This window comes from Coregonus lavaretus (genome assembly GCF_964263955.1).
Source record: "Coregonus lavaretus genome assembly, chromosome: 22".
In the NCBI taxonomy this organism is placed as follows: domain Eukaryota; kingdom Metazoa; phylum Chordata; class Actinopteri; order Salmoniformes; family Salmonidae; genus Coregonus; species Coregonus lavaretus.
This window is the reverse complement of record NC_140009.1, coordinates 11,963,590-11,980,942: the sequence shown is the minus strand read 5'-3', so window position 1 is coordinate 11,980,942 and position 17,353 is coordinate 11,963,590. Positions and strand designations below refer to the sequence as shown.

The 17,353-nt window shown below is 43.0% G+C and overlaps 1 protein-coding gene across 1 annotated transcript in view; it reads right to left on the bottom strand.

Annotated features, from left to right (window-relative positions):
- Nucleotides 1-17,353, bottom strand: part of LOC311149511 (sterile alpha motif domain-containing protein 10-like) — a gene marked incomplete at both ends in the record, with an annotated part of 86,884 nt that overhangs the window by 16,132 nt on the left and 53,399 nt on the right. Inside the window, one exon of the mRNA XM_084186696.1 lies at nt 14,871-15,052. Within this exon, the coding sequence (XP_084042822.1) occupies nt 14,871-15,052 (182 nt within the window). The remainder of the gene's footprint in view (nt 1-14,870; nt 15,053-17,353) is intronic.

The following is a 17,353-nucleotide window of genomic DNA, read 5'->3' as shown; positions in this document are numbered from 1 at the left end:
TTTGACAATTTAGTTCAATTTATTTTAGGAAAAGCTTCCCCTAGCCTTATGGATGTGCTGCCTATGCTTGCATATTAAAAATATAACCACACGTAACCTCCATTTGCTATTCAATTGCAGGCTACGGATGACGTTTTGTTTGTAGGCCATGCTAAATACAAAATAATTCCATCCATAGGCTATATGCAAAGACCAGATTAAATTAAGAATAGTCTGATGGGTAAGAATATTATCAAGTGCTTGTCAAATTGTGAATGAGAGAGTGATGAAGTGTGCAGCCTGCACAATAAACAAAGCAGAGCTCATGCCTTTCATGCAACTTTGTTCAAATCATCATTAGAGTCATCATGCAGCCTTAAATGTATAAAAAATGAAAACATGTAACCTACCGTTTATATCACTACTAAAGCTGCATGAAAAACTCTAAATTAAGCATATAGAAGGACATGTTTCTTTGTTAACTGGTCAACACAGAATAGCCGCATGTGCGCACTCCCTCTGAAATCATTTGGAGAAAAGATCCTCTCATGGATGTTTCGCAGTTGCTTTGAATGTTCAAAATCATAATGTAAGAATACTTTTAAAGCCTCAAAAGAAAAGAAGATCCAACTTTCAAAACGAGTCCTTTTTTGCAAGCTACAGCAGTCAGCTAGCTAGCCAAAGTTTCTAGCGCATTCCCTAATTTGTTTGTAAACAATTAATAGTAGCTACCACATGTTCTTGTCAAACTGTCAACAGAGTAGCTAGCAAGCAACAAGATATGCCAAATAACAGTCTAAAAACCATTTGAGGGCAAATAAATCAGATTTTACTGTTCAGACAGAAGTCGCATGTCCAGGAATCAGATTTGTATCTGATTTCAAACCACCTACGAAGGTGGTTTGAAATTTGGCTTTGAAATATCTGATTCCATGTGCTTTTTGGCTGTTCAGACTGCAGGTAAAAAAGAACAGATTCGAATCAGATATGCAAAAAAACAGGATATGAGTCACTTCAAACTGTCAATTTGAACAAGGCTGAAGTGCGTTCTGGTATGTAAGCCTTAATTGAAAACAACTTTATCTGTGTGCTCGAGTATACAGTGCTCACACACACGCACACAGACACACACACACACACACACACACACACACACACACACACACACACACACACACACACACACACACACACACACACACACACACACACACACACACACACACACACACACACACACACACACACACACACACACACACACACACACACACACACACAGACACACACACACACACACTGTAGCACTATGCCCAGTCCTCTAATCACACACATAATTCACTCCCTGTGCAATAATACGCTGAAGCCATTTTAATAGCCCACATCGCTTCACCGCAACACTCACCCTTAATTGAGATCCAGTTAGGAAAGGTGTGAAAATGCTTGCTCTTTTGGATGATCAAGTTGGAGTGTGTGTGTGAAAAGCTTTCTTGGTTATAGATGGCTCTTTCTCTCCCTTCAGTGAGAGGAGGCTTCGTACTGGACACAGAGTCAATAGCAAGGCTGTATTTAGTGTTGTAGATAAGTCACTCTGACTGAGAGAATGGGTTAGCTAATTAAGACAAGGCTATCACTACTATGCCCTGTGTCAATGGAAAGGAATGGCTGATGGGGCCAGACAATCAGACAGGCTGCAAGACAGAGACATAGATAGGGAGACAGAGAAAGACATACAGTCAGCAAGCAAGACAGTCAGAGAATAAGACAGTCAGAGAATCAGATAGTCAGAGAGCAAGACAGTCAGAGAATCAGACAGTCAGAGAATCAGACAGTCAGAGAGCAAGACAGTCAGAGAATCAGATAGTCAGAGAGCAAGACAGTCAGAGAATCAGACAGTCAGAGAGCAAGACAGTCAGAGAATCAGATAGTCAGAGAGCAAGACAGTCAGAGAGTGAGACAGTCAGAGAGCAAGACAGTCAGAGAGTGAGACAGTCAGAGAATCAGACAGTCAGAGAATCAGACAGTCAGAGAGCAAGACAGTCAGAGAATCAGATAGTCAGAGAGCAAGACAGTCAGAGAATCAGACAGTCAGAGAGCAAGACAGTCAGAGAATCAGATAGTCAGAGAGCAAGACAGTCAGAGAGTGAGACAGTCAGAGAGCAAGACAGTCAGAGAATCAGACAGTCAGAGAGCAAGACAGTCAGAGAGTGAGACAGTCAGAGAGCAAGACAGTCAGAGAATCAGATAGTCAGAGAGCAAGACAGTCAGAGAATCAGACAGTCAGAGAGCAAGACAGTCAGAGAATCAGACAGTCAGAGAGCAAGACAGTCAGAGAGTGAGACAGTCAGAGAGCAAGACAGTCAGAGAATCAGATAGTCAGAGAAACAGACAGTCAGAGAATCAGACAGTCAGAGAGCAAGACAGTCAGAGAGTGAGACAGTCAGAGAGTGAGACAGTCAGAGAGTGAGACAGTCAGAGAGTGAGACAGTCAGAGAATCAGATAGTCAGAGAGCAAGACAGTCAGAGAATCAGACAGTCAGAGAGTGAGACAGTCAGAGAATCAGACAGTCAGAGAGCAAGACAGTCAGAGAATCAGACAGAGACCCAGAAAACCTGAGCTTACACCTCACTAAGAAAAGTAAAACAGCAAGTCAGAAAATAGCTCAATGTAACTGAAGAAGAATGAGACATGATCAATAAAAAAGAGTCATTGTTATCCATGTACACAAACAACAAGTCTGCGGTTAAAATTGGCAAAAAACACACTGATTTCTTCCCTCAGGAACTGGGGGTGAGACAGAGATGCAGCTTGAGTCCCATCCTCTTCAAAAGTTATATAAACGAATTGGCGAGGGCTCTAGAACAGTTTGAAGCACATGTTTACTGTTTGCAGATGATCTGGTGCATCTGCCCAAACCAAGGACGGCCTACAACAGCACCTACCAGTTTGGACACACTACTCATTCAAGGGTTTTTCTTTATTTTTACTATTTTCTACATTGTAGAATAATAGTGAAGACATCAAAACTATGAAATAACACATATGGAATCATGTAGTAATCAAAAAAGTGTTAATCAAATCTAAATATATTTTATATTTGAGATTCTTCAAAGTAGCCACCCTTTGCCTTGATGACAGCTTTGCACACTCTTGGCATTCTCTCAACCATCTTCATGAGGTAGTCACCTGGAATGCATTTCAATTAACAGGTCGGCAATATAGAAGTTAATTTGTGTTTGAGTCAATCACTTGTGTTGTGACAAGGTAGGGGGGCTATACAGAAGATAGCCTTATTTGGTAAAAAAAAAAGTCCATATTATGGCAAGAACAGCTCAAATAAGCAAAGAGAAATGATAGTCCATCATTACTTTAAGAGATGAAGGTCAGTCAATACGGACATTTTCAAGAACTTTGAAAGTTTCTTCAAGTGCAGTCGCAAAAACCATCAAGCGCTATGATGAAACTGGCTCTCATGCGGACCACCACAGGAATGGAAGACCCAGAGTTACCTCTGCTGCAGCGGATAAGTTCATTAGAGTTACCAGCCTCAGAAATTGCAGCCCAAATGAATGCTTCACAGAGTTCAAGTAACAGACACATCTCAACATCAACTGTTCAGAGGGGACTGTGTGAATCAGGCCTTCATGGTCGTATTGCTGCAAAGAAACCACCACTAAAGGATACCAATAATAAGAAGAGACCTGCTCGGGCCAAGAAACACGAGCAATGGACATTAGACCGGTGGAAATTAGTCCTTTGGTTTGGAGTCCAAATTTGAGATTTCTGGTTCCAACCGCCATGTCTTTGTGAGATGCAGAGTAGGTGAACGGATGATCTCCGCATGTGTGGTTCCCGCCATGAAGCATGGAGGAGGAGGTGTTATGGTGTGGGGGGTGCTTTGCTGGTGACACTGTCTGTGATTTATTCAGAATTCAAGGCCATCCCATCTGGTTTGGGCTTAGTGGGACTATCATTTGTTTTTCAACAGGACAATGACCCAACATACCTCCAGGCTGTCTAAGGGCTATTTTACCAAGAAGGAGAGTGATGGAGTGCTGCATCAGATGACCTGGCCTCCACAATCCCCCGACCTCAACCCAATTGAGATGGTTTGGGATGAGTCGGATCGCAGAGTGAAGGAAAAGCAGCAAACAAGTGCAATCCTCAGTATTCTCTGCAAAACATCCTCAGTGCACAACATAAAACACAGAAAATAGCAATTAAAACCTTCCATAACAAAGCCCTCACCTACAGAGACATGAACCTGGAGAAGAGTATCCTCAGCCAGCTGGTCCTGGGACTCTGTTCACAAATACAAACAGACCCCACAGAGCCCTAGGACAGCAACACAATTAGACCCAACCAAATCATGAGAAAACAAAAAGATAATTACTTGACACATTGGCCCTAAACAGAGAATACACAGTAGCAGAGTACCTGACCACTTTGACTTACCCAAAATTAAGAAAAGCTTTGACAATGTACAGACTCAGCGAGCATAGCCTTGCTATCAAGAGAAGCTGTCATAGGCAGACCTGGCTCTCAAGAGAAGACAAGCTATGTGCACACTCCCAACAAAATGAGGTGGAAACTGAGCTGCACTTCCTAACCTCCTGCCAAATGTATGACCATATTAGAGACACATATTTCCCTCAGATTACACAGATCCACAAACCATTATAAATACAATTTATATTTATCTGTTTATTTATTTTCACTGTACATAGCCTATATTATTTTAAAACTTTTGTGAGTGTAATGTTTACTGTTATTTTCTGATTGTTTATTTCCCTTTTGTTTATGATCTATTTCACTTGCTTTGACAATGTAAACATGTGTTTCCCATGCCAATAAAGCCCTTTGAATTGAATTTAATTGAAATTGAGAGCGAGAGGGAGTAAGAGAGAGAGAGAGAGAGAGAGAGAGAGAGAGAGAGAGAGAGAGAGAGAGAGAGAGAGCGAGAGGGAGGGAGAGAGAGAGAGAGAGAGAGAGAGACAGAGAGAGAGAGAGAGAGAGAGAGAGAGAGAGAGAGAGAGAGAGAGAGAGAGAGAGAGAGAGAGAGAGAGAGAGAGAGAGAGAGAGAGAGAGAGAGAGAGAGAGACAGAGAGAGGGAGAGAGACAGAGAGAGAGAGAAAGAGAGAGAGAGAGGGCATGTGAAACAGGGCTATCTATAAGAGAGAGATGGCATGTGAAACAGGGCTATCTATAATTTGACAGAGGCTCAAATATGAAGGTGAATAATGACCTTCATCATCAGCAGACCAGACAGAGGGGAAATGGAAAGCGGAGAGTCTCCCTCCCTCCCTCCCTCCCTCCCTCCCTCCCTCCACTCCTCTCTTTTCATGACCATCCATCAGGCTTTATCTCCTCTTCTTCTCTTTCGTCTCTCTCTGCCTCCCTCCCTCCCTCCTTCCCTCACCCCTCCCTCCTCTCCTCTGGTTTTGAAGCCATTCATCAAGCTGTATCTCACCCCGGCCAGTGGGCCAGCTCTGTGCTGTAAGCGCTCAACCTTAACCCCTAGAAACCTACTTCTGTCTAACAGAAGGGGTAGAGGGGAGGTGTGTGTGAATGGGTGGAGCAGTAGCATGAATGTGATCTCAACCATGTAACAGCCATATTTGACTGTCCCATTCAGAGGGGGAAATAGGATGGGGAGGCTGGAAGGGAGATGCTTCTGTGGATGATGGTATTCAATTAAAATATTGTGTCTACACAAGTGATATCTAGAGCTTAAAAGGGTTCTTCGGCTGTCCCCATAGGATAACCATTTGAAGAACCCTTTTTGGTTCCTTTCTCCCTTCCTTCCTCTTGATCTCACCCCTCTTTTATTTCCTGTACAGAACAGGCAGCCTAGATGTGTTCCCTTGTTCCCCTTGTCTTTTTGATTCATTCCTGTATTCTTCTCTATTACCTTTTTTCTCTCTTCTCTCTCTGGACTTGATTCCTCTTTTCCTATCATCCAACCACCCTTCCTTCCTTCCTTCCTTCCTTCCTTCCTTCCTTCCTTCCTTCCTTCCTTCCTTCCTTCCTTCCTTCCTTCCTTCCTTCCTTCCTTCCTTCCTTCCTTCCTTCCTTCCTTCCTTCCTTCCTTCCTTCCTTCCTTCCTTCCTTCCTTCCTTCCTTCCTTCCTTCCTTCCTTCCTTCCTTCCTTCCTTCCTTCCTTCCTTCCTTCCTTCCTTCCCTTTTCATTTTGTTCTCTAATGTCTTTCACCTCCTCTACTTCCTCCACATCAAGTCCATTTCTCTCCCCCTCCTCTGACTCTCTCTATACTGACATACACTACACTACAAAAGTATGTGGACATCCCTTCAAATTAGTGGATTCGGCTATTTCAGCCACACTTGTTGCTGACAGGTGTATAAAATCGAGCATACTGCCATGCAATCTCCATAGACAAACACTGGCAGCATAATGGACCGTACTGAATAGCTCAGTTACCTTCAATGTGGCACCGTCATAAGATGCCACCTTTCCAACAAGTCAGTTCGTAACATTTTGCCCTGCTAGAGCTGCCCCGATCAACTGCAAGCGCTGTTAATGTGAAGTTGAAACGTCTAGGAGCAACAACGGCTCAACCGCGAATCGGCAGGCCACACAAGCTCACAGAACGGGACTGCCGAGTGCTGAAGTAAAAATCGTCTGTCCTCGGTTGCAACACTCATTACCGGGTTCCAAACTACCTCTGGAAGCAACGTCAGCACAATAACTGTTCGTCGGGAGCTTCATGAAATGGGTTTCCATGGCCAAGCAGCCGCACACAAGCCTAAGATCATCATGTGCAATGCCAAGCGTCGGCTGGAATGGTGTAAAGCTTGCCGCCATTGGACTCTGGATCAGTGGAAATGCATTCTCTGGAGTGATGAATCACGATTCACCATCTGGCAGTCCAACGGATGAAGCTGGGTTTGACGGATGCCAGGAGAATGCTACCTCCCTGAATGCATAGTGCCAACTGTAAAGTTTGGTGGAGGAGGAATAATGGTCTGGAGCTGTTTTTCATTGTTCGGGCAGGCCCCTTAGTTCCAGTAAAGGGAAATGTTAACGCTCATGTAGTGTATCACTCTATGTCTCCTTGTCCTCTCCCCCTCCCTCCATCTTGTCACCCCTCTCTTTCTCCCCCTCCATATCCTCTCTCTCTCCTCTCCTCTCCTCTCCTCTCCTCTCCTCTCCTCTCCTCTCCTCTCCTCTCCTCTGAGTTTCGAGCTGTCCATCTGTGTCTGAGTGTGTGTTTATAAGAGAAAGCGAGAGAGTTTTTGTCTCAGCCACTGGACGTCTCTCTGTGTGTATGTCTCTCTGTGTGCACGTCTCTCTGTGTGCACGTCTCTTTGTGTGTACGTCTCTCTGTGTGCACGTCTCTCTGTGTGTACGTCTCTCTGTGTGTACGTCTCTTTGTGTGTACGTCTCTCTGTGTGTACGTCTCTCTGTGTGCACGTCTCTCTGTGTGACGTCTCTCTGTGTGCACGTCTCTCTGTGTGCACGTCTCTCTGTGTGCACGTCTCTCTGTGTGTATGTCTCTCTGTGTGACGTCTCTCTGTGTGCACATCTCTCTGTGTGTGCACGTCTCTCTGTGTGCACGTCTCTTTGTGTGCACGTCTCTCTGTGTGCACATCTCTGTGTGTGTGTGTGTGTGTGTGTGTGTGTCCTCTGTTCCCCAGTGGAGCTGAATCAGGGATTAGAGCAGAGTCAGATGAGTCCAGGGACTCCTTAAAATCTCTCTCCTTCACCTCCCCTCACACTCCCCTCCCCACCAGCCCCCCCCACCCCCCTCCCTCAGGCAACCTCCCCCTCCCCTCCCCACCAGCCCCTCCCCCCTCCCCCCTCACCCCCCCACCCCCCCCTCCCTCAGGCAACCTCCCCCTCCCCTCCCCACCCGCCCTTCCCTCCCTCCAACAATAAAAGACATCCAGCCTCCTCCCTATAGCCTGCTGCTCCCGGGCCCTCTGCACCTCGGTCGACACGCTCCCTTGCCCCCCGACACACACACACACACACACACACACCGCCTACATTGATCAAAAAGACTCAGCCAATTAGCAGAGGAACACTCTGGAGGTGTGTGTAGTGTGTGTGTTTGTGTGTTTGTGTGTGTGTGTGTGTGTGTTTGTGTGTTTCAGTTACAAAGCAGAAGCAAGGTGAACAGTAATGTCACAGCTTTCTAAACACTCTTAACATGCTCTCCCAATTCCCATCTTCCCTCTGGAACCCATCTCTTTCCCTTTCTCCACTGTCTATCACTTTGTCTCTCTTCCTCTATCAGTCTCTCTTCACACCCCTCCCTTATATTCATTGTTGACCTTCCCTTTTCTCTCAGCTCTCCCCCCTTCCTCTTCCTCTGTCTCTCCCCCCTTCCTCTTCCTCTGTCTCTCACCTTCCTCTTCCTCTGTCTCTCCCCTTCCTCTTCCTCTGTCTCTCACCTTCCTCTTCCTCTGTCTCTCACCTTCCTCTTCCTCTGTCTCTCACCTTCCTCTTCCTCTGTCTCTCCCCTTCCTCTTCCTCTGTCTCTCACCTTCCTCTTCCTCTGTCTCTCACCTTCCTCTTCCTCTGTCTCTCACCTTCCTCTTCCTCTGTCTCTCACCTTCCTCTTCCTCTGTCTCTCCCCTTCCTCTTCCTCTGTCTCTCCCCTTCCTCTTCCTCTGTCTCTCACCTTCCTCTTCCTCTGTCTCTCCCCTTCCTCTTCCTCTGTCTCTCACCTTCCTCTTCCTCTGTCCCCTCCCTCCCTCCCTCATGTCATTATTCAATCACCCCTTTAATCTGTCTCTCCACCCCAGAGTCCCTGACCGACATGTGTCTCACCGTCCTTCATGTGATCCTCACACCTCCCCAGTCCTTACCTCTACCTCTACCTCTACCTCTATCACTCACAATGAGCCTTCATATATGTGCCTGCTGCAGTATTCACACCGTAGGCCCCTATAATATAATATCTATTTTCTTCTATAGCATCAGAGTCCACCATATGTCCATATTTCAACAGCATCCCTCATCTCTCTCACTTTATAATGTTCTTCTTCTTCTTTACTCATTCTCTCTCTGTCTCAAACGTCTACATAGCTGACCAACTATAAAGAATAAAGAATAAAACCAAACCAGCCAACCAGCCAACCAACCACCAAATCAACAGTCTCATTAGAACCAGCCAACCAATCACCAAACAAACAGTCTCGCAGTTGTAAATGAGAACCTGTTCTCAACTGGCTTACCTGGTTAAATAAAGGTGAAATAAAAAAAATAAAATAAAAAAAAAGAACCAGCCAACCAACCACCAAACCAACGGTCTCATTAGAACCAGCCAACCAGCCACCAAACCAACGGTATCATTAGAATCAGCCAACCAGCCACCAAACCAACGGTATCATTAGAACCAGCCAACCAGCCATCAAACCAACGGTCTCATTAGAATCAGCCAACCAACCACCAAACCAACAGTCTCATTAGAATCAGCCAACCAATCACCAAACCAACGGTATCATTAGAACCAGCCAACCAGCCACCAAACCAACAGTCTCATTAGAACCAGCCAACCAATCACCAAACCAACGGTATCATTAGAACCAGCCAACCAGCCACCAAACCAACAGTATCATTAGAACCAGCCAACCAGCCACCAAACCAACAGACTCCTTATACACAACTGGACAAGCTATTTTTCTTCTCTATTCATGAATGTTCCTTTCTGAAGGAGATGTGTTCTTTACTTTGTTTCTGCTGCTCATAACTACATCAGAGATATGGAGTAACTGTTGCACCATGCAGACGATCAAAAATAAATCCCAACACCCTATTGACCAATTAGAATAGAGCTGTAGTATCAGTTCTTCATCGTTTGTGCTGTTTCTTATGAACAGTGTGTCAGTGTGTGATGTGTGAAAAGAGATTCGTAAAATTAGACAGTGAAGCGTCTTCTGGCCCTACCTTATCACCATTCACTGTGTGTGTGTTTATGTGCGTTTGTGTGCGTGTCTGTGTGTCTAGGCTGTTGTTTTACTAAAGTTGTTTCCTTATTAGTGCTGATCTCTGTTAAACCAACCTAATGGGCTCTAATCTAATCATCTCTCCACAGAGAGCTGGACACACACGCACGCACGCACGCACGCACACACACACACACACACACACACACACACACACACACACACACACACACACACACACACACACACACACACACACACACACACACACACACACACACACCAGGACTGTTCTCACTCTCTGTACTGTTGAATAATGCATAGTGAGTCTTGTTGCTCAAAGCCATGTGGAAATCCTACAGCATGTTCTTCATACTATAGACAAGGCTTTTAATGATAAATCCTCTATATATTCACATGGAAACAGCTTCCTAACCCATTTGGATTAAACCTTTCAGACCTGTTTTAGGGATTAGAATATCTGTGAATTATTAAACAGTGTGGTGCGTGTTTGCACTTTCTTGTCGCCCACAGTTTCTCCAGGGCTTTGGAGAAATGGAACAAAGAACCTCTTTCCTCCCATGATTCCGTTGGCTTACAGGGCAACCAGGAATTGTGTTGTTATGTCATGCTCTCTTTTAGGTTAGGCACTGTAAAGGTCTTAAAATAGAATGGTGTTTTATTTTGCCTTTGTTTTGTTCTAGTGCACAGATGGAGATCCATATTGCATGAGAGCATCTTGTGGAAGAGACTGGCTTTCTGAAGTGTGTCTTTACTATGCAGGGTCACATAGTCAACCACAGGATTATGTCATCATGGTAACCACATTTCGACATAGACAAACCTTGTATAAAATATGTTGAATTTTGACCTTTAAAACAACGTCAGATCTTCAACGTTATATCCACTATCAGAAAATAAATAATGGGCTGTGCAGCACCTCCTACTGGAGAATTGATCTTATCTACAGCTACCCTTTGGTCTCACATCCAGGGTTTTAACGAAGCCCTGCTTAGGTGTGATAATTGTCTCTGACTATTACCAATGTGCTATCATGAGAATGATTGTTGAGAGATCTCCACTGTTGCTATCGAAGTAATTCCAAAGGGTAGGTTTAACAGAGCAAATGAAATGTGACCATACTTTATAACTCATACAGTATATCATCAATGATGCTATTTAGGCCTATATACAGTAGCATTTGCAAAGTCATCAACAGCTATTGTTTCAATTCAACCCTGAATTCAACTCAAAATAGACAACACAATAGGCCTAGGGTTTCAAGCTCTGGATTATTTAAAATGCAATTATCTTTAGTAATATTGAATTGTGTTTGGTTGTCAATGCAACCAAATATCAACAATTAAAGGAGATGTATCTTCTGCTTGGATAGTTCCATCTGTGCCACTGACTTAGTCTGGCTTTAATTACAGTTTGTCTACAAATTAGTAATTGATATGTTGGATTCACGTCTCCATCTCAATCACACATCTATGTTAAAGAATAGGACTAAATCAAATAAAACTTTATTTAAAGTGCATTTAAAGTTTGGATTTGATTTGATTTAGTCCTATTCTTTAACAAACTGGAATTAAAGACAGACTAAGTCAGTGGCACAGATGGAACTATCCAAGCACAGTGGCGACCATTCAGGGTTTTGAGCCCCACCTCTTTAGTTAAAAAAATAAATATATATATATATATATATATATACATTTTGGCCTGTTTTGCATGTTATTTAGTATTACATATCAGTTTACAAACAATGTAAAAAAAAAAAAAAATCTGCTTTCTGTGGTGGAGGGGCAGCCAGCGAAAGAACAGAGCATAGGCGTTGGTAATCTTCTCTTTTGCGCCGTGATTGGTTCAGTGTTCTGTCACTCATGGGGACACTGCGTCACTTCAAAATCTACCAGAAGAGCTCGGCAGTTCAAGACCCCTTGGGTGCTGCCATATATTTACATTAGAAGTGCCCGTCCAAGAAGGCTTAAGGTCATCGGCCACAGATAAAATGACTTCAAATCACGTTATATCTACCATAGCTTTTTTTAGACTGATCATGTTACCATCATACTTTCAAAATCTTAGCTGGCAAGTTAGCTGGCTAGAGAAGCAGTCATCATAATGAATCATGTCACAATCTACTGGCAAATCCTTTTCAATCCTTGTCATATCAAGATAAATTATAGATAAAATGTATCGGTGCTCATTGGCCTTTGGACATAAACATTACACGGAAATCGCTAATTCAACACAGGCCAAATAAAATACTTCAAATGGTAGGCTAACCATGTCTCTCTCTCTCTCTCTCTCTCTCTCTCTCTCTCTCTCTCTCTCTCTCTCTCTCTCTCTCTCTCTCTCTCTCTCTCTCTCTCTCTCTCTCTCTATGAGTGTGGTGACTTAAAGAAGAGTAAAGTTAAGGCCTCAACATCTTGCTGAATTTATCTGAACTAACATCCATCTGAATTTCTGTCGGTGTCCATTTTGAAAGTGCTGAACGAAGGCCTACCTCGTCACAGATCGTTTACTTGCACTTGCTTAGAGCCAAGTGTTAATGTAATAATGTTTGTGTATGGTTCAAAAGTCAAAACGCATATCGGAAGAATGCGGTTCTTCTCGAGTTACACAAATTCACATGGAGTCTGTAGAAACCATATTTATTTAAGCTAGTCAGCCATATCAGCTATGGTTTTTAAAAAGGCAGTAAATTAGGCTGAATTAACTGTTTCGCTGCCAGACGAGGCTCTGCTGATAGCCAGGTGTAGCGGTGGTAAGGATACACTCCATGGTGCTGAAAGGAAAGCACTGCTGTCAGGACAGCATTATATAGGCCCTATCAGTTTGTGGGCACTGTTTGTCACGGTTATAATGCAATTAATGTATTGTTTAGTGTTGTGTTGTGTAGTGGCTTTGCTGGCATGCATAAAAAAAAATTGGTTGAGTTTGCCCCACCAAGATTTACATGCTAAAATTGACACTGTCCAAGCAGATGATACATCTCCTTAAAATGTTGATATTTGGTTGTGTTGACAACCAAACAGAATTCAATATCATTTTTGAATTACAATAAATAACCTATTAACTTGTCGACAAGTAAAACAATTATATGTTGGATCCACGTCTCCAACTCAACCAAAAATAAAAGTTAAAGAATGGGATTAAGCCAGTGGCTCAGATGGAACTATCCAATCAGTAGATACAGTTCCTTTAAATGTTGATATTTGGTTGTGTTGTCAACCAAACACAATTCAATATTACTTTTGTAATACAGTAAATAGCCTAAAGATAAGGTTGTAATCTCATTGATCAACGTCTCAACCAAATATTACACAATTATCGACATTGAAATTACGTGGTATGCTTCATCTACTAGCACAACCAAATTACCTGGATTGAAATTGAGATTATTTAAATACATGGTACAAGTGGTCAATGCCGTTTGATATTCTGCACAGAATATTATAGCAATTGTGAAGATCTCCAGACCTGCGATATTTGCATGCTATCTTGAACATGCACACGTTCTATGATTACATAAGAATACTTTTATTGTTACAGTAACCTCAAAATGTGGTTATGGATGTTTTACTCATTTGAAAGTTAAAAAAATACTGTTACATTAGTTTGTAACATAGCCTTAACTTCAGGCTATTTACTGAATTACAAAAGTAATTTTGAATTGTGTTTGGTTGACAACACAACCAAATATCACTATTTAGTCATATTCTTTAACTTCGTATTTTGATTGAGGTGGGGACGTGAATTCAACATTTTTACTAACTTGTAGATTCCATTTGAAATCAACCTAACCTTGAAACCTTAATCCTATATGTATTGTCTATTTTTAGTTGAATCCTGGTTTGAATTTAAACAATAGCTGTTGATAACTTCCCAAATTCTATATAGGCCTACATAGCTTCATTGATGATATATGATTGATAAAGGACAGTTATATTTAATTTACTCTGTTTAACCTACCCTTTGGAATGATTTTGATAGCAACAGTTAATCTATTAAGTGAAGATTTCTCAACAATCATTCTCACTATAGCACATTGGTAACAGTCGGTGACAAATACCAAAGCTAAGCAGGACTAGGCTTGGTTAAAACCCTGGAAGCGACACCAAAGGGTGGCAGTAGATAGATCAACACTCCAGTAGGAGGTGACGCTGAGCCTATTGTTTTGTTCTTATATTGGATATTACGTTGAAGCTCTGACGTTGTTTCAAAGGTACAAATTCAACATATTTTATACAAGGTTTGTCAATGTTGAAAATTAGTTACCATGGTGACACAATCCTGTGGTTGAAATGTAACCTTCAAAACAACAAAAGTTGATGACTGTTTTCAAATCCAATTTATTTTTGCTCAGTGGGACTCTTTTTTTCCTTCTCTCTCCCAGAGAGGATTCTGCATTCATCTCATTACCTGTGTTCTAATCAGTCATCTCTTCCGTAATCAGTCTCTTTTGTGGGTTTCTGAGGCAGTAGCAGCCCTTGTGACGAGGAGGGAAGAACAATCAAACATCCTTTGTAGTGCACTGTTGAGACTCCATAAAAGAGACACAAGGCAGTGCTACTGATGCATGAAGCATGTGTTTAGATTTCTCAATGTTTAAGGATGTGTTACTTTCTCTGATCTCTCTCATAGTGCTGGTCATCTGCATTCTAGCACCATACTGTTCACTGAGTCATTACTTTTACCAATGGATGAGATTGATTTGGACAGTGGTCCCTCCATATGTTTGTGCTGTGACCATATATACAGTTTAAGATTTATTTTCCAATCTGAGATGAACAAGATGAAACTCGTTCATCTGCTGCTCAGCTCACTATAGGTCCTTGCTGTTGTAAAATAATATTGCTGACAGACAGTAACCTAATTAACCTGGTACTGGCCAGACAGTGTGTGTGAGTGTGAGTGTGTGTGTGTAGATGTGTATGTCTGTGCATGTGTCCGCACATGCCCATTATGATACCTGCATGCCCTCTGTGCCAGGCTGCTGCAGTAGTTTGACGGTGCGTGTGTGTGTGTTCTTCTGCCCCCTCCCATCGTGCCAGGTCAGACTGGCCCCTGGCCGACGAGGCAGCTGGTAGCTGAGCTCCTCTACAGACACTGTGTGCTCCAGGGACGCACGGCAGAAACTGAAGCTGGACGCTGCTGCAGACAGAAAGAGAGACAGACAGAGAGAGAGACAGACAGAGACAGACCGAGAGAGCGAGAGAAAGAGAGAGACAGAGAGAGAGACAGAGACACAGATACATATATATATATGAGAGAGAGAGAGAGAGAGAGAGAGAGAGAGAGAGAGAGAGAGAGAGAGAGAGAGAGAGAGAGAGAGAGAGAGAGAGAGAGAGAGAGAGAGAGAGAGAGAGAGAGAGAGAGATTTAATTTTGATCAAAAGAAAAACCACAAAACCATTGCATTCCGTTAAAGTCACTCTCAGTTGCATGTGGCCATGTCACGAAAAGGGCACCATGTTACAGTGGTCATCAAACATATACATAAGAGATCACTTAGGGAAAATAAAACATTTTTAGGAGATTAAACTCAAATCCAGGATTAACCGAACAAAAACCCTCCATTTCAATGTGACTACTACTATTACCACTACTACTACATACAGTGGGGAAAAAAAGTATTTAGTCAGCCACCAATTGTGCTAGTTCTCCCACTTAAAAAGATGAGAGAGGCCTGTCATTTTCATCATAGGTACACATCAACTATGAAAGACAAATTGAGAAAAAATATCCAGAGAATTCCATTGTAGGATTTTTAATGAATTTATTTGCAAATTATGGTGGAAAATAAGTATTTGGTCACCTACAAACAAGCAAGATTTCTGGCTCTCACAGACCTGTAACTTCTTCTTTAAGAGGCTCCTCTGTCCTCCACTCGTTACCTGTATTAATGGCACCTGTTTGAACTTGTTAGCAGTATAAAAGACACCTGTCCACAACCTCAAACAGTCACACTCCAAACTCCACTATGGCCAAGACCAAAGAGCTGTCACAGGACACCAGAAACAAAATTGTAGACCTGCACCAGGCTGGGAAGACTGAATCTGCAATAGGTAAGCAGCTTGGTTTGAAGAAATCAACTGTGGGAGCAATTATTAGGAAATGGAAGACATACAAGACCACTGATAATCTCCCTCGATCTGGGGCTCCACGCAAGATCTCACCCCGTGGGGTCAAAATGATCACAAGGGACCTAGTTAATGACCTGCAGAGAGCTGGGACCAAAGTAACAAAGCCTACCATCAGTAACACACTACGCCGCCAGGGACTCAAATCCTGCAGTGCAAGACGTGTCCCCCTGCTTAAGCCAGTACATGTCCAGGCCCGTCTGAAGTTTGCTAGAGTGCATTTGGACGATCCAGAAGAGGATTGGGAGAATGTCATATGGTCAGATGAAACCAAAATATAATTTTTTTGTAAAAACTCAACTCGTCGTGTTTGGAGGACAAAGAATGCTGAGTTGCATCCAAAGAACACTATACCTACTGTGAAGCATGGGGGTGGAAACATCATGCTTTGGGGCTGTTTTTCAGCAAAGGGACCAGGACGACTGATCCGTGTAAAGGAAAGAATGAATGGGGCCATGTATCGTGAGATTTTGAGTGAAAACCTCCTTCCATCAGCAAGGGCATTGAAGATGAAACGTGGCTGGGTCTTTCAGCATGACAATGATCCCAAACACACCGCCCGGGCAACGAAGGAGTGGCTTCGTAAGAAACATTTCAAGGTCCTGGAGTGGCCTAGCCAGTCTCCAGATCTCAACCCCATAGAAAATCTTTGGAGGGAGTTGAAAGTCCGTGTTGCCCAGCGACAGCCCCAAAACATCACTGCTCTAGAGGAGATCTGCATGGAGGAATGGGCCAAAATCAAATCAAATGAAATCAAATTTTATTGGTCACATGCGCCGAATACAACAGGTGCAGACATTACAGTGAAATGCTTACTTACAGCCCTTAACCAACAGTGCATTTATTTTAAACAAAAAAAGTAAGAATAAAACAACAACAAAAAAAGTGTTGAGAAAAAAAGAGCAGAAGTAAAAATAAAGTGACAGTAGGGAGACTATATATACAATAGAATAAAGTGACAGTAGGGAGGCTATATATACAGGGGGGTACCGTTGCATAGTCAATGTGCGGGGGCACCGGCTAGTTGAGGTAGTTGAGGTAATATGTACATGTGGGTAGAGTTAAAGTGACTATGCATAAATACTTAACAGAGTAGCAGCAGCGTAAAAAGTATGGGGTGGGGGGGCAGTGCAAATAGTCCGGGTAGCCATGATTAGCTGTTCAGGAGTCTTATGGCTTGGGGGTAGAAGCTGTTGAGAAGTCTTTTGGACCTAGACTTGGCACTCCGGTACCGCTTGCCGTGCGGTAGCAGAGAGAACAGTCTATGACTAGGGTGACTGGAGTCTTTGACAATTTTGAGGGCCTTCCTCTGA